We start from the raw sequence: 25,242 nt of genomic DNA on the forward strand, positions 1-25,242 counted from the left end.
ACATGATTACCTGTGGAGTGAGATTGTGAAGAACCAGCCAGTAACTGGGACGGACTGAACCACCATCACTCCAGGTAGAGGCTGAAGCAACCAGAAAAACAATTAGGAAGAGCAATAAAAAAAGTCAGGAAGCCACGTGTGAGAAACACTTTCACACAGCCCACATACTACTTCTCTCCTGTTCTCCGCGGGCTTCTCTTTTCGACCGCCCTCTGACCCCCTCCCCCCGGTCACTGAATGGCCAGCTCTCTTTTCCTACACCTCCTACACTTACGCACTTGCGTACCTCACTGTTAAGACAACGTTTTCCTCCTAATGTTCTCCCTCTGCTGGTCATCATTTTTGCTTCAACAGTCCCTTGAGAGTTCTCGGATCCCTCTGCCCTGGACTGACTGCTACCTTCCACTCAAGAGATACTCTCCTCTACCAGACTTCCTGTCTTCTGAAGATTTCATTCATTGTTGTTTTGTGTTAACATGAACCCCTTGTGTTTTTGGTGGATCCTTCTCACCCGAGGCAAGCCGCGAGTCCTGTGTCCCCCACCCCCTGACTGATCGGGGTGCTGTGCTGCTCCAGGGAGATGACGGTTTGGGGTTGGTCAGACCGGGAGGTGGGCGGGGCAGCGGTGTAGTGTTCCTTGAGGAAATATGGTTTTTCCACATCTTGTTGGAGAGATGAGTGGGGTTGTGTCCTATGGGATCTGGGGACCATGTTGATTTGTAATCAGGGAACTTTGCTATAAAGAAGAGAAAATTAAGGAAGGAATAAGGTTAGGACCGGTCACTTTTGTCAATATACAAAATACATACACATGAATATACATGTGTATATTCATAAAATTCTAAAAATAGTTAAAAAAAACATTTTGAGAGTAGCATTGCAAAGTAACATTGACCCTTGAGCTTACTAAATATAAAAATGTCAACGATTATTACTCTGAATTGACAACATATAAACTGAAGATTTAATAAGATAACTAATTCTCTACTACTTTCTTGGTCAAACAGAACATGAAAGGGAAGATTAACTGAAGGGAAGTATTCCTAGAACCATTAGTCTTACGGATACAGTAGAATGTGAACCCTAGTAAAACTATTCTATAAATAGTCATTGACTGAATGAAAAGTAATTAGAAATTTGTACTTTTCTTGATCCAGATTATTAGCTATCAACATTCAAATAAAATTTTTTTTGCAAGGTTTTTTTAAAGTAATCTCTACACCCAATATGGAGCTCGAAATTACAACCCTGAGATCAAGAGTCACATTCTCTACTGACTGAGCCAGCCAGGCGCCCCAACATTCAAAAAACAATCAACAAATATTTGCCAAGGGCTTAAGATGCTTAAAGGCACTTAATCAATGCTGTGGGTAATACAGTTATTCTCAAGAGTTCACCGGGGAAGACATAACAGAAAAATAAGAGAATTGGTAACCTCAGGCATCATCACACATGTTCAATACATAGAGAAGACACGGCTTGGCCATCACGTAAGGGTTTGCAAAGATAGGTCTGGAAGGATTTACATAAATGGTTGGGCTCAGAGAGACAGGAGAATATAGACCAATATCCAATCTGAACTCTATCTGTACCAAGTATGTTTTCCTCCAGTTCTGGCTAAACAATATTTCACAGGAGCAGGTATAGGAGGCTGGAAAGGTGGGCAGGGGGCCTATGAGGATACTACTAGATTGAGCACATAGTATTTCAACTTGGCCCTCATCTTGGGTGACAGCAAGTAGAGTGGAGCAGAAGATATGGATGGGAGATGGGGCTGCAGACTACACCCCCTGGGAAACACCCAAGACAGTTACTGAATGCAAATACTTCGTTAGGAAAAGATAATGGGGGGGGGTGCGGAAAAGTATACACTCAGTTTAAATATGTCGGGGCGCCTGGGTGGCTCAGTGGGTTAAAGCCTCTGCCTTCAGCTCAGGTAACGATCCCAGGATCCTGGGATCGAGCCCCGCATTGGGCTCTCTGCTTAGCAGGGTGCCTGCTTCTTCCTCTCTCTCTCTGCCTGCCTCTCTGCCTACTTGTGATCTGTCACATAAATAAATAAAATCTTTAAAAAAAAAAAAACATGTCTGAGGTGATTCTTGGGTCATCTCTCAGGTGAATGTCCAAATGTAGACAAAAAGATAAAAACAGTTCAACTGAAGACAACGGGCAGTTACTGGAATAAAAGAGTTGGGCTGAAAAGTGAGTTTTTACATGTAAAGAAGTCCCACGAAAGTATAATTCAGGGTGGTCAGAAACCTGGATTGCTGAGTTGTGCCCTTACACACTCACTCAGACCTGAGGCAAACTATGAGCTCTTTGAGTCTGAGTTTCTTCATCGATAAAATGGGGAGAAGGCCAGGACCTGCTCCCAGTATTTGATGAAGGTAAGATAAGGACTCATGCTGATGGCTCAGCCTGGTCTCCAGGAGCAGTCAATACGTGACAGGCAATTGTGACCCTGTCGATGTGACACAGAGGTGAAAAGAAAAAGAAGATAATCTGTAAAGCCATTCACCTACAGTGTCTTAGAAAGTAGTTAAGGATTTGTTCCATTTGCTTTTGCTTGGACAGAACAGAAGCCTTAATGACTTTAATGGCTTGAGGTCTAACTTTTCCAAGACCAAGGTGCCAATTAGAAATAATCTCTCTACCAATCTATAAGGCAGTGTGTTGAATGAGTGACTTCAAAGGCTTTATTGTATCCATTAAGTTGTCATTCCCTATCATCTTAAAAAAAAAAAAAAAAAAGTAACACACATACACATAAGGAATTCAACAAATGTTGTTGGTAGAATTAATTGAAGGTCTCTTTTTTTTCCCCCTTGGCCATTTGCCTGTAGCCTTTGTCCATAAGTGGAAGGATTTTTTTTTTTTTTAAGAAAAGCAAGCCATAATTGGCTGCCTAAGAAATAATAACCTGGATTTCCCCGGCCCTTCCCATGGCCATGATTCCTTCTGGTTCAAGAAAAGCACTTGTGGCACCAAATTTAACCTCTGCCCTCCCACAAGGGTCCCTGCAATTATGTCACCATCTGCCCTGCCCTAAATCTATGTGTCTCATCCTGTCTCTGTGCCACAGGAAGCCCCTTGAGAACACGGCCAACAGAAGAGGTCTGCCTCCATTTTGGCTGACTTAGCCAGTTAGCTTATGTTGAAGTCGTCCTTAAGAAATAAGTGCCACTTCCTTTGTCAAGGGGAACCTGACGAGAAAGTGCTAGCCAAAGGGAAACAAAGAGGTCATACTTGTACCTGAAGTGCTATGAACGTTGGTAAAGGAGTTGTCAGAGGCACTGTAGGGCCAGGCACCAGGTGAAGGCAGCGAGGTGTTGAGGGAAGAATTAGACCCTTTGGGTGACACGGGAAGAATGAGATGAAAATACTGCAGACAGACGTCAGTATAACCAGTGAAACCTTAAGTACTGTATTTAGCCTTTGATGGAAGATTAAAATGTATCTAAAAATGTATCCCAAAAGCCCCTGAAAAGCTACATATTTTTATGTTTTCTGATTAAATTATTAGATTATTAGCAAGTACAAATGAAAACATAGATTGACAGATACGAAATGTTGGATATTGAATAAACACAAAGGATGCCTCACTCGTTTACCTGTGGTGTTATCCCGCAGAAGTTGGTGGTCAGTATCTACAATGGGAGATGTGGCTGTACCCCCCAGCACACTTCCTGGGGTGACATAGGGGTCAGATTCAGGGTCAATGTTTTGGATACCTTTCCACGGCACTCCTGGTTGGAATTCTGAAAGAAGGAGAACAAATATTAGAGGTAGGAGGTTGTTCAAAAAAATGATAAAAATCTAGTTTCTTTTTTAAATTTTATTTTTAAGGAATTTCTACGTCCAGTGTGGGGCTCAGACTCACAACCCCGAGATCAAATCCTATGTTCCTCTGACTGAGCCAGTCAGATGCCCCTCAAGTTAGTTTTTGATATAAGACATAGATCTGTGAAAAGTAGAATACTCAATCTATTTTAGTTCAGACTTTTAACATAAAATTAAAGATAAAAATTCAGCCCGGGGGCACCTGGGTGGCTCAGTAGGTTAAGTCTCTGCCTTTGGCTCGGGTCATGATCTCGGGGGTCCTGGGATCGAGTCCTGCACTGGGCTCTCTGCTTGGCCGGGAGCCTGCTTCCCCCGCCCCTTTGCCTGCCTCTCTGCCTACTTGTGATCTCTGTCTGTCGAATAAATAAAAATCTTAAAACAAAACACAAAACACTCAGCCCAAACAAGTACTGTGCCAGAACCTCTATGTCATCAAGCACGCTGACTTTTTCGGTCTCTGTGGCTTTGAACCAGAGCTCATCAGTGCCTGGTCCAGGCGGCCGCTCCTCCTGCTCCCAGGAAGTTCGGGCCTGAGGGCAGCAAAGTCAGGAGTAAGTAACCCGGTGCTCAGAAGAACTGTCCGGGCATCCAGAACAAGAACTGGGAGAAAATCTGGGTTGGAGATGAGTGACTTCTCCCATTTATTTCACCGAAAATTGGCTCAGATACACAAAAGAAAACACAACGCAAGCGACCACCGTGACGTGGAACAGCCAGGGACAAACAGCAGGAATGAGCTGGCTTATCACGAGAAAGCCTAGAATACGTGGACAACGTGTCTGCAATTTTTTTTATCAGTTAATTTAAATCCTACTCAAAGCCATGGGATAGGATTTACAAGCTTTTGTTTTCCCAATCATGATGGAGAGATAGAGCATTACACGCAAACAATATACATTATACGAGCTTCAATGGGAGGAAACGAAATGGATTCCTATTACAAACATGGCCATACAGGAAGAGGTTTAGAGAGAGACACACGGATTTTTTATTTTTGCTTAACTAAATTTGAAAAATTTTTACAATGAAAATATTGTATCAAAATAAAAAGAGAGGAAAAAAGTAACAAAGACTCTCACGGCAGCATTATTGCATACCTGGGACCTAAGTGGTAATACTTGCTTCATGAATAAACAAGTCAATTACATGGACATTTCAGAAGATCCCATGTTACAAGGCATCCTACCCACGGACGAATGCCACAGTGCCAGTGCTCCCACATCACCTTCTCTGATCTCCAAATTCTACTCCTCTGACCTCCTATAGCTCGTCCGTGCCTCTGCAGTGTTCATCACAGTTACCTGTCTTGTGGGGGACCAGCGTCTATACCTCACCTTCCTGACTGAACTCGAAGGAGTGGAGGAGACCCCATCTACTGTGAATGTCCTATCTTTCCCATAGCACCATGCCTGGCTCTTATCAGACAGTAATTACGAAATGAAAAAATAAAGTAAGTGCCTTAATAACTGGCAAAAGCAATCTGCCCAGAACCCAAGATTAAGAATTAAAAACAAACGATACACCAGGAAAAAAACAAAACAAAACAAAAAACATGGCCTGGACAGTACCTGGAGGCCAACTGGCATTGCTGGATTTACTTCCGATTTTATTTGTTGGTGGAGATTTGGCAGGTAACCAGCTATCACCAGCAGGACCCGTATGGCCACCCAGTGTGTCACTCGGGATGATATCAAACTGGTTGTATGGTGACCCTCCTCGAGTCTTACCAGGGGCCACGATAGCGCCTGAGAGGAGAGAGGAAATTCATTCACACCCAGAAAGGATTCTTATGAACATAACTTGTCAAGTCTCTTATTCAGCAGAGAACAGTATTCTGATGTTTATGCAGTTAGAAGGGAAAAAAAAAAGAGGTGCTGGAACGAGAGGTCACCCTGGTGAGCCAGTATCCAATTCACAAGCAGATGAGTAGAAACAATCCATTTCACCTTCCTGAGCCTCCTGGGGTCTCACTGAAGCACACAGCACTTTTCTCATCCTCGAATCTTCCTTTCAGTTTTAAAATTCCATGGTTTAAGAAATTAACAAAACTTTCATCAACGATGAATCATATCATTCTCCCCAGTTTCCATACTGATGACTCAAGAATGAGAAATGGGGAAAAACACTACACAATCCGTGGTACACAGGATATGTTCTCATGACACTTGTACGGATGCCTCCCCCCAGCCCCTGCCACCGCCCCAGGTTCTTCCGTGCTTGTCAGACCTCAAGTAGCTGGAAGAAGCAGCATATACAGAGGGAGCCCACTGGAGAGAACAGCATCTGCGATTGCTTTGAATTCCAAAGCCATGAGATGAAGTCCCGCCTTAGGTCTCTCCAGCACGTGAGCAGGGAACCCTGCAGCTCTGCAGCCCATGGCCCCACACACAAAGCAGAACTAATCCTTTTGTAACTTTCTTCCTGAGAGATTTCGGCAGTTCTGTCTGTGCCCCTTTTATGCATTTCTGATGCTACGAGGCAGGAAGAACATTGAAATCTCAAAAGTTCTCTTAATCTAACAAAAAAGGATCTTCACCTTCAATAAAACTTTGGGCCTCTGTGAGATACTACCCTATTTCTTTCTCAAATGAATTTTACATGCTGCAATTGTGTCACCTGATCTCCCCTCAGGATGCTGTTTATAAACAGATAAAATTATTTCCAGCATGATGTATTAAAATATTTGTGTAAATATTGATTAAAATAATTTGCCTGCGTTGGCCCAGTAGGAGCATTATCAAAACCACCTCCACGCTCTGCTAACACATCGCCTGCATTTCTGGAGCCGCTGACAGAAATCTGACTCAAGGGCACATCACACTGAAGTCGTAGGAAATGAAGAGCTCAATTACCGTGGCGATGGCTGAGGACATGGGGAGCACTGTATCTACAAGCTCTGAGAAGGCAAGTAGATGTTTAAACTTCTAGATATCCTCTCACATGACATTTTGTGTTTATTATCATGCACCAATCATGTCTTTGGGGACAAGGGGACCTGACGAATCACCAGCCTAAAGAAGCAGGATAAGAGCCCAAAGCTATAAATGCTGGGCCTGAATTATTCAGTCTAGAGATAGGTATTAGAATTTCAGTAAATCATTCTTGATTTCGTGGCATGAAATCAAATGAAAGCACACAGGGAGAGCAAGGAGGAGCTCCATGTGGCCAGTTTACTGTCTCTCGGACTGACACGTTCAAGAGTGGTTGGTAAAGGAACCCTGGACGTTTTCAGACCCGAAGCGCTCAGGTCTGCCAGGGAACTGCGGCCAGACCAGCCCAACACCCGGTTATACCTGGTTCTCAGGGCTACAGCTGAGTCCACGTGAATTACTGTCCAGTAAAATAAACACTGAAGCAAAGGCTGAAGGAAGTTTCGAAGACCTTTTATCTGTTTTACAGGGACACAGAGAAGCATTTACAGAGAATGACGGAAATGAAGAGCCCACGGTTCACAACCAAAGCCCCTGATGTCCCTCAGCTGCTGTCTTGTGGACACTAATTCATTACGAACAAGAAAGCTTTGTGGACCGTTCAAATTTCATGTTATCTATCTTTTGGAGACTAAAGGGTTTGAGTAATCAACATGATATTTGTTGTGATCTCTTATACCTTCAAAAAAGAAAAAAAAAAAAAAGGGGTTCTGTTCTCTCAGCCCAAATATTAGGGTTTCATCCTAATGGGTTCTCGACTTCACTGCTACTGTCCTCAATCCCATTACAGGTGGGAAATTCTGCTCCCCTTAATTACAGCTAGCATTTGAAGTTTCTTATAATTTGAAATATACACAACCCCAACCTGCCTCTCACAGGTGATCATAGGATTTGGAGGAAAAAAATCTAGAGATCAAGAAAAAGCTAAAGATTTGTGCTTTAAAATAATTTTACAGGATGTGATGTAACATCAAGGCCCGGGAAGGCTGTACAGCTCCAACTCGTAAGGCTTTGCTTGCTCTTACCATTTTTGTGCATATTGGCTTCCTGTGTGGCTACAGAGGGCAGTCCCTCCATCATGGAGGTCCATTGTTTAAAGCGAGACTCTGTTCCAGCCTCCTTCCCACCAACCATGCCATAGTCCATGCCGCCAGAGCTGAAGCCTAAAACAGAGAACCACATTTTACATCTTCCTATATATTTCTAGTATCAGCAACCAAGAGATCTGAGATAGAACCAACTTCATTTGTCATTTAAAGACTCATTCACAAAAAGTTTCTTCACTCAGAGATTTTGATTCAAAATCAATTGGCCCTTGCTTGCTCAAGAAAGCAATGGCTCTTTGTGCAGGTATGACACAGTGCAGGACTCCCCAACACTCACTCCTTCAGCTAATGCCTGCGCCAGGCAGAATGCTGGGGCCAGGAATTCGCCAACTCAAAGTGCCATCTCCACACATCAAACTAATATGGCAGAACAACAGCCATGAGGGTGAGGGTGTGTGGCTGAAGAAAGGCTTTGACGAAGAAGGGATATTTGATTTAGAGCCGATGGCAGGTATGCAGCTAAGTCAAGGACACCAAGCAGAAAGCTTTAATTGATGACAATCTGGTACATTTAGGGAATGAGGAGTTCAGTGTGACTCTAGTGCTGGGCTAACCATGGCTGAAGTGAGGCAGGGTGACAGGAGATGAGGGGGAATGACATTTTTTAACAAGTGAGAGAATGAGAAAACTAAGTTTGTATTTTAGGGAGCATCCGGCTGGTTCCGTTGGAAAAGCAAGTGACTCTTAATCTCAGGGTCATGAGTTTGAGCCCCACATTGGGTGGAGATGACTAAAAATACGTAAACTTAAAAAAAAGTTTGTATTTTAGAAAAAGTGTAAGAATGGGGCACACGGAGATCAAGGCAGATAGAGGAGATCAATTTGTAAGAAATCTTTATGCAGTGACAAGACCCCAGAGCTCGAACAGACAATGAAGGAGAGGTTCAGAGGTTACTCTGCAACGAACCCCAGGTAAGCCTCAGGTGTCAAGGCTTTTAGCACGAGCATAGGTGGGTCATGACTTCCTGCTGCACCGGGCGGAACAGGGGAGAATGAGCATGAGAGGCTTGCTGACAGGGTCTCCCAGGCCCCACCACCCACTGTAGATCAGAATGTCAACATCAAGAGCAAAATAAAGTACTAAAATACACAAATGAAACAGAGGAGGGGAAGAGCAATGAACAGCCAGAGGGAGACTGAGGAGGGACCGCAGTGAGCACAGAACAGCCATCGCAAGGGGGGTGAGCAGGGGCCCCGTCACGCGAAAGCTCAGGCGGCTACAGGAGCCAAACCTCATCTGCTGGTTCTGGAGAAGATGTGCCACGGCAGCCAGGCCACGCTTCTCGCTGTACCCACTTGACCCTCCAACCATGTGTGGTGCCTCACTGGCTCTGAGATTCTACTGATTATCCAAATCCCATGAGGGCCCAGGTCACGTTTTCTCCTCGTGCTTCTGAGTTGTCAGAGTCAGTTTTATAAATGCATAATAAATCCAGTTCAAATCATTCCTAAAGCCTTGACCTATATTTAAAATGTTGCTATTAATATAAAGAACACTGCTTCGCACTGTTTGTAAGCAACTTTACTAGTCCATGTGATTACTTGGAGCATGGGGGCGGGGAGCAGAAATTCTTGGCATAAGCTGGAAATACTTCAAATTAACTGATTTTTTTTTTCTTTAAAAGAAGAGTTTTCCGGGGCGCCTGGGTGGCTCAGTGGATTAAGCCGCTGCCTTCGGCTCAGGTCATGATCTCAGTGTCCTGGGATCAAGCCCCGCATCGGGCTCTTTGCTCAGCAGGGAGCCTGCTTCTCTCTCTCTCTGTCTGACTCTCTGCCTACTTGTGATCTCTCTCTCTCTGTCAAATAAATAAATAAAATCTTAAAAAAAAAAAAAAAAAAAAAAGAAGAGTTTTCCTACGTAGTTGAAATGAAATAAGACTGGAGGATAGCAGGCTGAAAGCAATAAAGCCCTTCTCTGACGGAAGCTTTAATGGCCTAAGTGGGTTGCTCCTTGGGCAAGGAACGCCTCTACCTTTGACAGAGAAAACCAACGCCAAGTGCCTGGATTCCAGCTATTTGAAAGCTTGGTTCCAACCATGGAGGAAGAGCTTTTGGGAATAACCCTGGATTATATGGTGAAGACTAGAAAGAACCTGACGATTAGTAAGAAGATAAAGAACCATTCCTTACATATTTCTTTTCTTTTCTTTTTTTTTTTTTAAAGATTCCATTCATTTATTTGACAAAGAAAGAGAGTGCACAGGGAGGGGTAATGGCAGAGGGAGAGGGAGAAGCAGCCCCCCCGCCCCCACACTGAGCAGGGAGTCCGACGTGAGACTCAACCCCAGGACCCCAGGTTCATGACCTGAGCTAATGGCAGACGCTTAACCAACTGAGTCACCCAGGCGCCCCCACATTACTTTTTCTTTAGAGTTGCTCTGAAATGTCTTTAGAACCCACTGTGAATTATAATTATTTAATTTCAGCTGCTTAGAGTCCTTTTGTGACACATGAAGTGTAGAAAATTATGAAGAGTTACACATCTCGAGGGGATGAGGGGACAGATTGAGCAGTTCCATCTGAACCTTAAGCGAGGTTGGCATCTTTCTGGTTAGAAACTTGGGAATCAAACATCACCAAAGCAAGGCAGCGTCCTAACTAAGGAACAAGGTTTGGGAAGAAAACACCCAGAGGACTGTGCGGAGAGCAGGAGATAAAACTGCCCTGAAAGGTTTAACCTCTGAACCCAAAACCGGGAGAGGAAGAATCAGCGCGAGGCTGCACATGGTTCTGGATCTTTCTTCGATGCCCCAGAGTAATGGGCAAGACTCACAACCTCTACGCCATTTGTGAGGCGCCACATCTCCAAGCCCAGCAACTTCCAGACCTTTCTGTCCTTGCTACTTCATCAAAACCACATTCCTCGGTCCACCAAGCGGCCTCCCAGTAACCCTCCGGCTCACCAGCACAGAACCTGAGCTCCCGTCCGACAGTCCTTCGGTTCAGGTCAGCGCACCCCCACAGAAAGCCTCATTTGTGCCAGGCTCTGTGAGGAGCTGAGGGACAAACAGAAGTAAGACATGCCTCCTGCTCTCTCAGGCGTTCGTGTCTCCAGTACCTCCTTTTTACCTATCTTATCGTTCCTATAGATCCAACCCTTGGCCCCCCTTATCCATCCTGGCCAGAATTACCTTCTCTGCCACACACGCTACTTCACTGACTCCTCATCATTACCATTTGGCTCAGCTGCCACCTCCTTAAGGAAACTGGGACTTCCTCTTTCACACTCTTTGTCTATGTTAGTTCTTTCTTTCCCGCTTTTCCTTTTATTATAGATTATAAAAGATTTATTATAGATTAAAAAACAAATCTGTGCTTTTATAATAATAAAAATACACTGTAAAAGAAACAAACCACCCATAGTTGCTCTTTTAACACAAATATATGTATTTTTTAAGTAGTCTCTACCCAACATGGGGCTCAAACTTACAACCCTGAGATCAAGAATCGCATGCTCGAACAACTGAGCCAGCCAGGCGCCCCCAAATTTTGATTAATTTTATTGGAAGTAAGTTTTCCCCTTTTAAGTAGGTTCCACATTCGGCACGGGGCTTGAACTCACAACCCTGAGACCAAGACCTGAGCTGAGCTAAGAGTGAGACATCCAATAAACAGGAGAAGTAAAATTTTATTGGAAGTATGTTTTTTTCCCTTTTAAGTAGGTTCCATATTTGGCACGGGGCTTGAACTCACAACCCTGAGACCAAGACCTGAGCTAAGAGTCAGACATCCAACTGCCCGAGCCACCCAGGGGCCCTAGGACATTTTCTAATAAGACGAGGGACTTTACTTCTTGATTAGTTCAGATACCTATACATGAGAGATGAGAGGGAGTTCACACTATTCCTACTTTTTAAATTCTGAGAGACAAAAAGCACCAAGAAATCTTATATATAAGTACACAGCTGTTCAAACATGTTTAGATAGGTCACCAATCCGACAACTCAGTTAGGTATATTTTCAATTCTGCTAAAAGCAGAGAATGAGAAACCATTTTTTTTTTTTAAATAAAAACAATCAGTCAAGGATCAGTTAAAGAATCATTAAACTCATTCAACTTTTTAATTTTGAGAAAATATACCAAAAGAGGCTTTTTTTAAGGACTTACTAAGAGGCTTTTAACTGTTCGTGCCTCTCTTTCACCCAGAGGTATCTTTTTTAGTTTAATACTCAATAGTAGGAAAAGTGAAATAGTATTCATTTTACTACATCTTTGTTATACACTTTTTGAAAAAAAATTTAACCTCTCTGAATGCAGTACGTATATTTTCATCAAAATCTTAAAAAAGCTATAGATTTAGTTATTCAAAACAGGCAGCCAAATTAGATTTACTTTCAATCCCAAAACGTATTTTTCAATTCAAATAAATGTCATAATATTAAGGAATTAAGGACATTTTTAACTGTGAAATAAATTGCAAAGTATACTTTATAAAGCAGATTGTAAGTGGTCAGATCACAATATGATAAAGACCTAATAAAATTTATCTACTGTTCCATAAATGACCAAATGGAAATAAATCAGTAAGTCAGTATGTTTTTCTCCTTACTTAATTTGGATTATAATGCATAGTTAAATTTAAGTTATTTTGAAACAAAAGTATGATTTAAAAAAATGCCTTTTCCTCAGTAAATGTAATATGTTTGTATGTATATAAAACTCTGATCCTTCAGCCATAGGAAAAAAAAAGCCTAAATAAAAGCACATAAGAGGTCCATTCACAGGTTTTATCTGATAAATTGTGAAAAAATGTGTACTTAAGAGTACCTGTGTCACTAACCTATGTTGCTCAAATTGTTGGAAGATACTTTTCTTTCCACCTAAGACATGGCCCTAGGGCATGAGACTGAAGAGCTCAAAAGAACTGTGCATTTCAACATGTGGAAAAGCTGCCCAGGACTTCCAGATGTCCACTTTGCTTTGTACGACTAGACCCTACTCTGGGAACCACATACTCTTTGCCAAAAGGGGATGCAGTAAGCAAAGCTACCTTGCTTCATTATCATATACGGCATCTAAATTCACAAGAACTGGACACATACCAAAATACCCAGGTTCTTATTTCATTTCATCCTTAACAGAAAATGTTGTAAGAAGGTGAAGCCTTGAGGTGCCTGGGTGGCTCAGTGGGTTAAGCCTCTGCCTTCGGTTCAGGTCATGATCCCAGCGTCCTGGGATCAAGGCTGGCACCAGGCTCTCTGCTCAGCGGAGAGCCTGTTTCCTCCTTTCTCTCTGTCTGCCTCTCTACTTGTGATCTCTGTCAAATAAATAAATAAAATCTTAAAAAAAAAAAAAAAAAAGGGAAGGTGAAGCCTGGAAACACAGAGTTAATGACACCTCCCTTAGTCATCATGGGAGGCTTCCCCCTTGCTTAGCACCCTGGATTTCTACACCCAAGATGGGCAGGCCTTAGTAAGACAGGAGCTGGTGGAGAGTTTGCTCTTCTTTTATGTCAAGTGGAAGAAAGGTTATTTTGAATTTAAGTCAGTTCTCAATCAGACCATTTTAAAGAAACAATGCCATTGGTGGATCTGGAAATTAATTCCCTTAAAACTATCCAGGATCAGGATCAAAGCATCCTTGGAAGTCCCTGCTCTTCTCCGCACGTGGACACCCAGCAGGCAGTGTGCACCCCACAGAAGTAGAGCAGAGAGCAGGGCTATGTGTCCAGAGTCGCTTTGTTTCCTAGGAGCCAAGGGTTTCAGGTCTCCCCGACTCTTATTTTTTGAGTTTGCACAGAACAGTATTTTCCTTACTCGCTTCGGCAGCACATATACTAAAATTAGTATTTTCCTTACCAAAATAAGACCTGAATCTTATCACTTTGAGAAAAAACCCACTGTAGTGTGTGGTACCTTTTTAATTTTTACATTTTATTTTTAAGTCACTGTTGCCTCACGGACTGGATTCTGCTTACCACACGTTCCCCGGTTCTGAAAAAGCTACCGTTTGCCTGCCAACAAATTCTTGATGAATGTCAAAGGTATAATCTTACTTGAGCTAATTCTATTTAAATCAGATGAAATACTAATATCAGAAGAATTCTATCAGTTTGTCTCCCGAGCTTCATTTTAGTTTTCCATTTCACCACAAGAAGGAACTTTTATCAGTAGAGCTAAACACCTCAGCCTGTACATATTCTAACAGATTATAACTTCAGATGCGTGTGGCACTCACAGCGCGAACAAACGTTTCAACTGGCTTTCAAAAATTCCCGGTGGCAGGGGCGCCTGGGTGGCTCAGTGGGTTAAGCCTCTGCCTTCAGCTCAGGTCATGATCCCAGGGTCCTGGGATCGAGCCCTGCATCGGGCTTCCTGCTCAGCAGAGAGCCTGGTTCTCTCTCCCTCTGTCTGCCCCTCTGCTTACTTGTGCTCTCTCTCTGTCAAATAAATAAATAAAATCTTACAAAAAAAAAAAAAATTCCTGATGGCAGAAGAGCAGGTTGTCATTTGAAAATAGTAAAAGACTCCCTTGGACCCAGAGAAGTCGGAAGCACAGCTCTGAGATTTACTCATCGTGTGGTCAGCTTTCAGACACCATCAGAACTCTCGGCTATCGGCTGGAAGGCCAGGGTGAGAATCCTTCTCTCTCTCGTGTGGCTGCTGCGCAAACAGGGGTTAAGGAAGACCGAGCTCCACCAGAGGCTCAGCGCGTGACTGTCAGATTTTGTTAAAGGTGATCTGCACTACTGACCACTTACCAGAACCATATCCAGGTATTGGCCCTTTGGTTTGAAGGTCTGGGAGCCCCACATTCAGAGCGTTGGGTACCATGTTGTCCAGATGTGGCTTGGGCCCAACGGGATGAGAGGGCGAGTGCTTCATGCCAGGCTGTCTCTGTTGCTGCTGCTGCTGCTGCTGCTGCTGGAGCGCACTCACCATCCGAGCCAGCTGGAGGCCAGGAGGCCAGAGCGAGGGGGAACCGGAGCGAAAACGGACACATGAGAAGCCAGCACCCTGACCCTCCCAGCAGAGACCGCAGACGGCTGGTGCTGGGCTCTCAGAGGCCCCGAGCTGCAGTGCTCACACAGAGCACTAGAGGGACCCTGCCAACCCCGCGTACCTGCTGCTCTTGCTGCTGGCGCACGGCTTGAGAAAGCTTCCTCTGGTTCTGTAGCAACTGCTGCTGCTGCTGCTGCTGCAGGAGAAGCTGACATGCCTACAAAACAGGGGAGGGGAGAGAGGAGCAAAGTTTCCTGAGTTCGACTTACTGAGACACCCTAGGGAGCTGTGCACCAAAGCACAGTGGCTGAATCAAGCGTCTAGGAGGGAAGGACCACCCAGTTCCTGGTCTACTGGGCACATCTACCTCTAGCTGAGCTCATAAGACCCTTAAACATGCATAAAACGAAGCAAATCAAAGTTAAAGGGGGGAAAAAAAGCAAATAGCCTTTTTTTTTTTTTTTTTTTTTAAGCTATAGGAGGAAAACCTGCTACTCACCAACTGAAACTGGGGAATCTGTGGAAGCTGGCTCAGCATGGCAATTTGTTGAGGAGACAACTGGGGCCCCACATTGAAAAGACCTGGGTTCAGGCCACTGTTGGGAAACTGCTTGAGCATTGAGGCAGAAACCTGACAAGAAAAAAAAAGATGAATTTTTAAAAAAGATGAATTTTTTAGAACTTGCCACAATAAAACTTTTTTTTTTCCCTGTAAGAAGGTCTTAGTAGGTCTAAAACAAGCACCCATGGTTTCCTTGACAAGTATTTGTGGAAAATATTAAATGATCAGGAGAAATACACTAAAGTGTTAACAACGGTTATCTCTGAGTGGTGAGATAGTTAAGAGCTAATTTTAGGGGCAACTGGCTGGCTCAGTCGATGGAGTGTGCAACTCCTGATCTTGGGGGTTCTAAGTTCGAGCCCCACATTGGGGGTAGAGATTACCTAAGATAAAATCTTTTTATTTTGTTTTTAAATTTTTTAAAAAATATTTTATTTATTTATTTGACAGACAGAGATCAGAAGTAGGCAGAGAGGCAGGCCGGGGTGGGGGTGGGGGTGGGGAGCAGGCTCTCTGCTGAGCAGAGAGCCTGATGTGGGGCTCGATCCCAGAACCCTGGGATCATGACCTGAGCTGAAGGCAGAGGCTTTAACCCACTGAGCCACCCAGGCACCCCTGCTTTTAAATTCTTTAAGGAGATTTTATTTATTCATCTGACAGACACAGAGAGAGAACAAGCAGAGGGAGTAGCAGGCTGAGGGAGAGGGAGAAGCAGACTCCCTGCTGAGCAGGGAGCCCAATGCAGGGCTTGACCCCAGGACCCCAGGATCATGACCTGAGCAGAAGGCAGATGCTTAACTGACTGAGCCACCCAGTCAGCCCAAGATAAAATCTTTTTTTTTTTTTTTAAAGAAAAAGAGCTTTTAAATTCTCTATTTAGGTTTTTCAATTTTTCTACAATAAAATTTATGAACTTACAATCAGGAAGACTTCGGCAAGACAAAAAGTTTTAATGACAATATGACTTTTACCTGAGAAATTGTTACTGGAAACGGAAACAAAGTATATCAAACTTCACAAAAGTAATAAATAAATGCCTAAAAGTATTTCTGTTATACACATAAGGAATATACATTAGCCTGTAGGTGGGAGACACTGGAGTTTCAGTTCATGACTTCTCACACCAAACACTGGGAGGCACAGAGAGGCAGAGTGAAGGAGCCTAACTGGTCAGATGACTCAACCTGCTCCTTCTCCATGGTCTTCAGGAGTGAGCTAGGCTGGGCTGCAGAACCTTCAAGGGCAGAGAAAAGACTCCCTCGCACCTTCAGACTGCTGGTCTAAGACGTTTGCACGGAGCTGGAGTTACCCTGCACTTTCGTTCTCCCAACCTACTGAATCAGCTGGTGCCACAGAGAACAAAATGAACCTTCCATGGTGGGGGGCGACACACTGGTCATGTATTGGGGCTGCAGGCCGACTGCACGGGCTCCCATTGCTAACGTGTGTGACTGTTAGCCCTTCTGAGCCTCATTTTCCTTATCTCCAAAATTAGAATAATAATATTAACTCTGGTGATTGAGGATGTTATGAGTTAATCCACATCAAAGGCTTAGAACTGCACTTCATAAATGCTCGTATCCTTCCACAGGGACGGCTCTCCAAATGTCGGGAGATGATTATAGCTCTTTGTGTCTCATCTTCAGACCAAACATGAGGAATTCTCTCATGCGTATCTCATCCAATTTCTCAATGCACAGCCCAAGACAGAGAGAGTCATTTTCTAGAGCAGTCGAGTACTAAGTAGACCTGGCTATCACTAACCATTGGGTTAAAAGCCAGACTTCTATTTAACAATGCCTGAGATCTCCGTTTCTATGATGATCGCACCCTAACTCCCAATCACACACTAAACTTACTGTCAATTAAAATCTGTAATACTGGGGCGCCTGGGTGGCTCAGTGGGTTAAGCCGCTGCCTTCGGCTCAGGTCATGATCTCAGTGTCCTGGGATCGAGTCCCGCATCGGGCTCTTTGCTCAGCGGGAGCCTGCTTCTCTCTCTCTCTCTGCCTGACTCTCCGCCTACTTGTGATTTCTCTCTCTGTCAAATAAATAAATAAAATCTTTAAAAAAAAAAAAAAATCTGTAATACTTTTAGGTTTTGCTCTCCTATGTAATATTTAAGCAGGTTGAATTGTACTAATTGATGTTTTTGAACTTAGGATCTTATCTTTATGTACATGGCATATAGTAGATGCTTGATAAATACCTATTAAATAGGTATTTTATTTTTTTAAGACTTAATTTTCTTTTTTTATTTGACAGACAGAGAGAGAGAGAGGAGGAAGTAGGGTCCCCGCAAAGCAGAGAGCCCGATGTGGGGCTCGATCCCAGGGTCCTGGGATCATGAGCTTAGCTGAAGGCAGAGGCTTTAACCCACTGAGCCACCCAGGCACACCTGGGTTTTTTAGGAAGAGTTTTTGTTTTTGTTTTTGTTTTTGTTTGAGAGTGAGTGAGTGCAAGGAGGAGAGGGAGAAAATTTTTTTAAATGATTTTATTTATTTATTTATTTGTCAGACATTGAGACAGATAAAGAGAGAGAAAGCACAAGCAGGGGAAGAAGAGGCAGAGGGAGAAGCAGGCTCCCCGCTGAGCAAGGAGCTCAATGTGGGGCTCAACTCTAGGACCCTGGGATCATGACCTGAGCTAAAGGCAGACTCTTAACCAACTGAGCCACCAAACATCCCACAGAGAGAATCGTAAGCAGGCTCCACACCTAGTGCAGAGGCTGACGTGGGGCTTGATCTCACAACCCTAAGATCATGACCTAGCCATCCAGGCGCACCAGATTTAAATTAAAAAAAAAAAAAAAAAAGATTTTATTTATTTGACAGAGAGAGAGAGAGTGAGAGAGCACAAGCAGGGGAAGCAACAGAGGGAGAGGGAGAAGCAGGCTCCCTGCTCAGCAGGGAGCCCCATGTGGGGCTCAATCCCAGGACTCTGGGATCATGACCTGAGCCAAAGGCAGACAGTTAACTGACTGAGCCACTCAGTTGCCTAAAATTTTTTTTTAATGTAATCTCTACAGTCAGTGTGGGGCTGGAACTCATAACCCTGAGATCAAGAGTTGGCACGCTTCACGTAGTAAGCCAGCCAGGTACCCCGTGAATATGATATTTTAACTTATTAACAGTCACTCCACTGAATTCTTTTCTAACCTATTATTCCACTTATTCCCAGTTTGCGTTTCCCTATCTGGTTGTTGGTGGGAATCTGGAACGTGATAGAGCTTAAGATAACCTATCAGCATGTCCGTAAAAACTTCTTTCCAACTGAAAGTGATCGGGCTGGGAATAGTCAATCATTTACTAATCCACACAACTGTTTCAGCACTTAACTTACACTTATACATCTTATCTAAAACAAAGAGACAGCTTGTCAAATGGCTTGTCAAAATAAGGATTTTGACAACAACTCTATCATTCTTATAATCTGTGATTTTTTTAACCGATTAATAAAGAAAATCAGTTAAGACTTATTAGTAAATTTATGATTCTTGATTTCCTATCACAGACGCTCAAAAAGCTGTATTTTTGATATCTAGTCTAGAATCTTGCCTAGAATTGGCACCAAGTTCATCAGTCTAAGCCACTTCCCTTAATGTTTCAAAAATTATTTTAAAAAATCCCCATTCTCCTCACTTCCTTGTTGGGGAAGGGGGACTCACCTTCTCATCACACTCCAGGCATCCTGCCCTTTCTTGGTGGCAGTAAACCTACAGGGAAGGTGGCCCTCTTCCAGTTACTGCTGTCTAAGTTTGTAATTCAGGATTAGGAAGCTCACATACTCCAAGATCAGCTTTCTCAGTGGTAAAGGGGATATTTTGGCCCCACATGCCTTCATCTTGTCTTAAAAATTTAGGATTTGTGCAAGAAAGAGGAGTTGTCATTATTAAACTCCCCTTGAAGATCCCCAGACTTCCTCCAAGATCACAGAAGGGCTCAGCAATTCTTTTCACAAATTCTTTCTCTGTTGTAGGATTTAATTTGTCTTAACCCTTTTGGTCGAACATCTTTGTTCTTAATGGAGAAGACAAAAGCGGTAGAAACTTTATTTTCACTTAATTTAACTTAATTTCTATTTAATCATTTAATACAAATACAAGTAGTCCAAAGCAGGGATTCTTTTCCCAGTCACCAGAACCGCACCAAACCAAACGCTGAAAGCTCTTTCAATATGCCTGCTGTTTTGCAATTCTGTTTATGTTGCAATTCCCCAACACACTCTTACACATGTTCATCCCTGCTTGCTACCCTTACTTTCCATCTTTTGAAAATACCCCTTTAAAATCTGAGTCAGGGGCGCCTGGGTGGCTCAGAGGGTTAGGCCTCTGTCTTTGGCTCAGGTCATGATCTCAGGGTCCTGGGATCAAGCCCCGCATCCGGCTCTCGGTTCGGCAGGGAGCCTGCTTCCCCTTCTCTCTCTGCCTACCTGTGATCTCTCTCTCTGTGTCAAATAAATAGATAAAAATCTTAAAAAAATAAGATAAAATAAAATAAAATCTGAGTCATCAGAAAGCTCTCACCAGACACCCACTGGGTCTTTCCACTGGATCTTTCTTTAGCATAACTGAGTTAAATTGGTGCTTCTGAGTCCCCGTCTCTACCAGTTTCAAGAATACCTGCCCACCTTTCCATTCATACTTTCTAGTCTAGAAATATCTGAGGTCATGTTTCCTGTCCGGGCTCACCAACTCGTTTTCTTCCAAGATCTCAGCCACTTTCACTTAGCCTATCAATGCTGTCATTTTGGGATGTATTTTGGATTAAAGCAACAGTTCTCCCAGCTGTTTCCTCTCTACTCTCTAAGAGATGCTGAGGGTTGCCAACCAATGGAAATGCTTGTTGGATTTTCTGTGTTAATAGCTGGAGGCCTAGCAATTGTGAGCTCAGCGTGTGCATCCACTCCTGTGCACTGTGCCTCCACACCGATTTTACCGCCAGCACGACGGGCTTAATATTTAAAAAAAAGAAAAAAAAAGTAAAAATTTCAATAATAACCTTTAAGCACTGATTGCAGGTTGAAATGGTAATGTAGCTATACTGGGTTAAAGAATATATATATATGTTGGGGAGCCTGGATGGCTCAGTGGGTTAAGGCCTCTGCCTTCGGCTCAGGTCATGGTCCTGGGGTCCTGGGATCGAGCCCTGTGTTGGGCTCGGTCCTCAGCAGGGAGCCTGCTTCCTCTCCCTCTCTCTGCCTGCCTCTCTGCCTACTTGTGATCTCTGTCAAATAAATAAATTAAAAAAAAAATCTTATAAAAGAAAGAATATATATATATTATTAAATGGAATTTTACCTGTTTCTTTTTATCTTATTAAATGTGGATACCAAAAACCTTATGTTACATTATGTGATTTGTGTTCTATTTCTATGGGACAGTGCTGCTCCCAGGCCATCAGCATTGTTTCTCATTTCCTTTTCGAAGGGAAAGGACTCTATGATTCATGGGAAATCTATTCTGCTTATTCTGTTTTCCAATCTGCCAACCTCTCAAAGAAACAGCCATTGTCAGAACCTTCCTTTCTTCCCACTTCTCCGTTCAGTTTTAAAAGCTCTACTGAACAAATGAGCTAGTCTGCCGATCAACCCATTTCTCTTCAGTCTTGAGAACGTATGCCATGGTTTGCCAAGAGCCCATGCTTCCCACCCACCTCCAATATTCCTATCCCTTGAAATTAGCTAAAGAAACCACCATTCAAAGTAAAACATGCGTGTGATCCAGCAGTACCCTAGGAAACAAATTCGTCCTAGGAGACAGACATAGGAATATTCATAGCAGCACTGCTCGTAATAGCAGAAATCTGGAAACGACCCAAATGTCTACTGGTAGTGGAAGAGATAAATAACCGATGGTATATTCATGTAACAGAGACTACATAAACCAAACTGCCCAGATCAACATGGGGAAATCTCAGAAGCACTGTCAAGTGAAAGAAGTCATAGAAGGCTTCATACTGCATGTTTTTGTTACATAAAACGCAAAAAAAAGTCAAAGTCAAACTATACTGTTTAAAGATAGACAGATACGGAAAGAACTGTAAAAAAATGCTAACACGAGGTGTTTTATTCTTTTTTTTTTTCTAAGATTTTATTTATTTATTTGACAGATAGATCACAAGCAGGCAGAGAGGCAGACAGAGAGAGAGAGAGAGAGAGGGAAGCAGGCTCCCTGCTGAGCAAAGAGCCCAATGCAGGGCTCGATCCCAGGACCCTGAGACCATCCTGTCCTGGTCTCAGGTCGGACCTGAGCCGAAGGCAGAGGCCTTAACCCACCAGGCACCCCAAGGTGTTTTATTCTTTAAATTTAATTTGGAGGCCAGCAACTCCAATGTGCCATAAACTGACAGTCATAAAGACTAGAAAGGTTACCTTCAAGGACTTTCTGTCTAGCTTTGCCCAACTTTTCCCTTCCCCAGACTAAACACTGCCCTTCCCCGATGAATACAAAAGGACCAGAGAGAAGCACCACTAGGCTCCTGGCAAATGGCTGTTCATGCCTGGGTTGCAGAGTAATTAAAGTGCAGGTCTGCACATTCCCGTAGCAGGGATTTAATTATTCTGGCTTAAAAGCCCTTCAATCTCCAGCTGGGCTGGAGAAAGGGAAGATCTAGTTGGAGTCAATATGGCATTTACCGAAGCACTGCAGGTGCAAAATGACAGCAATTTAAAGCAAGACAAGAGCCTGGTAGAATATGTTACTTTCGGAATATTTGAGTAACAGGAGGAAAGAGACAAGGTAGAAACCCAAGACCTGGAACACCTGCAGCAAATCTTAAAGGTGAATTTCAATGTCTCCTTTCCGGGTTCACATTACACATGGACTGCCCTGATAAGGCAGTTAAAATGGATGTAAAATTTGGTATTATACATTAAAAAATTTCAGTGTTCATGTCTTTTGACCCATACATTTCATTCTGGGCAACTGAAGGTGGAAATAACATGGGCACAGATTGATGTATAAGGCTGCATAAAAGATCTATGGATGGGACACCTGGGTGGCTCATTTGGTTGAACATCTGCCTTTGGCTCAGGTCATGACCTTGGGGTCCCGGGATCCAGTTCCACTGGGCTCCCTGCTCAGCAGAATTGTCTGCTTCTCCCTTTCCCTCTATTCCTTCCCCCTGTTCCTATGCATGCGTTCTCTCCCTCTCAAACAAATAAATAAACAAATAAGATATTTTTAAAAAGAGATCTACGGATAAGGGTTTCTCTATTGCATTATTTTTAACAGTGAAAAATTAGAAACAATTTAATATCCAATAATAGGGATGAGAATGTTTCAGGAAATAAAAGTAAATCTACCCGATGGAACATTATGCCTTCTTCGTTACAAATGATCGATAGAAGACTATGTTGTAACAGGGAAAATACCAGGTATGACCCAAAGTTAACAGAAACCGCAGGATACAGTGACCACAAATGTCATTATGTGAAACCATGCCAGTATATGAACGGTATGAATAGGGGATTTTGTAAAAATAATCCCTGTCACTGCAGCTGGATCGGGGGTTCCTGGAAGAATTTTTTTTTCCGTTATCCAAACTTTCAGTGTGGTTATTATACTGTCTTTACTTAAATAAATAAATAAATAAATAAATAAATAAATAGCTAGCTACCCAACTGCTTTGTTTTTTAAGATATGGAAATGTGAGGAAAAAACCCTGAGGTTTCTACAGTTTAAGATTCTGCCCCCATTTATGCATCAAATAAACGTTAACCACATTTTGCTAAATGAATAAATCTCGAAAATGAGAACACAAATACTTTTCTCTACACAGAGCAGATCATAGGTCATACAGAGACTGGCAGCCTTAGGTCTCTCAGACTAAGTGAACTGTGCTTTCCCGAACAATTCCACTTCCTAATCATTCTGAAATGCATCTTCCCATGACTCGACATGTATTTACTCAAAATACATGCCCTGCGCAGTCGTGGATTTCAGGATCCAGCAGTGAACAAAGGCAGATACAGACTCGGCCACTGTGAAGCTCGGCACACGCCTGCGGGTGGGGAGAGTGACCGTGGTGGGCTGTACGGTCCACAGACCGGCCTGGGAGAGCCTCTCTGGGAAGGCGCCTCGGCAGCAGAGATCTGAGGGAAGTATGGATGGAGCCCTGTGGCAATCTGCGAGAACAGCATTCCAGAACACACCTGGTGCCCTAGGGCACGTTGACTAGACAGGCCAGAGCTAATGGGGAGGGAGAGTGGCAGGTGTCCGGGGTGGGGAGGTGACCACGAGCGCTGAAACCCACAGTAAAGAGCTGGCTTTGTACTCTCAGGGAGAGAGGGAGCCGGGAGAGGATAAAGTGGTAACACGATTTACCCTTAACTTCCCGTGATCCATCTAGAATGTTCATTCAGCAGCCACCGAGCAGGTGTGGCTATTTAAGTGTAAATCAATTAAAATTTCAGTTCTTGCACCCACTGGTCACATTTCAAGGATTCAGGTGGTGGAGGGCCACCCTGAACCGTGTAGTTTTTGAGGATTACCAGAATGCTGGGTGGAGAAGACACTGGAGGCAGGCAGGGCGGGACCAATCAGGAGGCCACTTCTGGGAGGGAAACAGTGGTCATCTGCCATGGGTCCTGTTAGCAGAGGTGGTAGGAAACAGATCTGGGACAGAGCTCTGAAGGGGGATTTGTTGGTGGACTGAATGTGAGCTCAGGGGACTCTGCACCAGCTCCGAGAGCTGTGGCCTGAGCACCTGGAGGATGGGAGAGCCACAGACCCGGAGGGAGAGGATGTTTTAAAAGGGAGTATGGGGGGGCACCTGGGTGGCTCAGTGGGTTAAAGCCTCTGCCTTCAACTCAGGTCATGGTCCCAGGGTCCTGGGATTGAGCCCCGCATTGGGCTCTCTGCTCAGCGGGGAGCCTGCTTCCCCCCTCCCCGGCCCCTGCCTGACTCTCTGCCTGCTTGTGATCTTTGTCTCTCAAATAAATAAATCTTAAAAAAAAACAAAAAACAAAACTAAGAAAAAGACAAATATTTCTTTAAAAAAAAAAAAGAAGGGAGTATGGGATGGAATTACATGTTCTGTTTTGGACACGCTGACCTGAAGTGCCTGTAAGGCCTCCTAACAGAGATGCCCAGAGGTCCATGGAATTGAGAAGAGAGATCTGGGCTGAAGACAGTCTTTTTTTTTTTTTTTTTCTTTTTAAGATTTTATTTATTTATTTGACAGACAGAGATCACAAGTAGGCAGAGAGGCAGGTAGAGAGAGAGAGAAGAGGAAGCAGGCTCCCTGCGGAGTGGACAGCCCGACATGGGGCTCGATCCCAGGACCCTGAGATCATGACCTGAGCCAAAGGCAGAGGCCCTAACCCACTGAGCCACCCAGGCGCCCCTGAAGACAGTCTTTAAGAGTATTTAAGAGTCACCCACGGGGCAAAATCACCCAGCAGTGGCTGCAGGTGGTGAGAAGAGGGTGGAGGACTCAGACTGGGGCTCTCTGATGTTTCATGTTGCGGAGGTAAGGAGGAACTTGCAAAGGAGATGGACAAGGCAAGGCACGTGGAGAACCACTGTACAAGGTGTCCCAAAGCCAGATGAATGAAAGGTTTCCGAAGGGAGGGCGCAATCCTCTATGTCAGATGTGGCTGATACGCCAATAAGGAGACTGGAGAAGAGACCAAGACATTCCACAGCACGAAGGTCATCTGTAACCTTCACACCATCTTAATCACACCATCTCGCTCGCTCGCTCTTCACACCATCTTGCTGCTACCACCTTACGTGGAGTCCTTCGCTCTAGTATGTCTGCCATTCAAACATGTCCTCTCCATCTACGTCAATGTTATTTTCTAAAACGTTAAGTTTCCCTGCATTGCCACTCAGCTGAAAAATCTTGCCCAATGCTGC

General features: G+C 43.7%; 1 protein-coding gene across 7 annotated transcripts in view; it reads right to left on the reverse strand.

The window, feature by feature from the left end:
* The window catches only part of TNRC6B (trinucleotide repeat containing adaptor 6B), a 67,282-nt gene that overhangs the window by 13,593 nt on the left and 28,447 nt on the right, over positions 1–25,242 (reverse strand). For all 7 annotated transcript variants that reach the window (XM_032346202.1, XM_032346201.1, XM_032346197.1 and 4 more), the window contains 9 exons: positions 15,318–15,449; positions 14,940–15,035; positions 14,578–14,767; positions 7,796–7,933; positions 5,409–5,585; positions 3,612–3,758; positions 3,253–3,348; positions 512–736; positions 11–81 (listed from right to left, as the gene is read on the reverse strand). In XM_032346202.1, coding sequence (XP_032202093.1) covers positions 11–81; positions 512–736; positions 3,253–3,348; positions 3,612–3,758; positions 5,409–5,585; positions 7,796–7,933; positions 14,578–14,767; positions 14,940–15,035; positions 15,318–15,449 — 1,272 coding nt within the window. The remainder of the gene's footprint in view (positions 1–10; positions 82–511; positions 737–3,252; positions 3,349–3,611; positions 3,759–5,408; positions 5,586–7,795; positions 7,934–14,577; positions 14,768–14,939; positions 15,036–15,317; positions 15,450–25,242) is intronic.

Source organism: Mustela erminea, chromosome 6, assembly GCF_009829155.1.
Source record: "Mustela erminea isolate mMusErm1 chromosome 6, mMusErm1.Pri, whole genome shotgun sequence".
Lineage (NCBI taxonomy): Eukaryota > Metazoa > Chordata > Mammalia > Carnivora > Mustelidae > Mustela > Mustela erminea.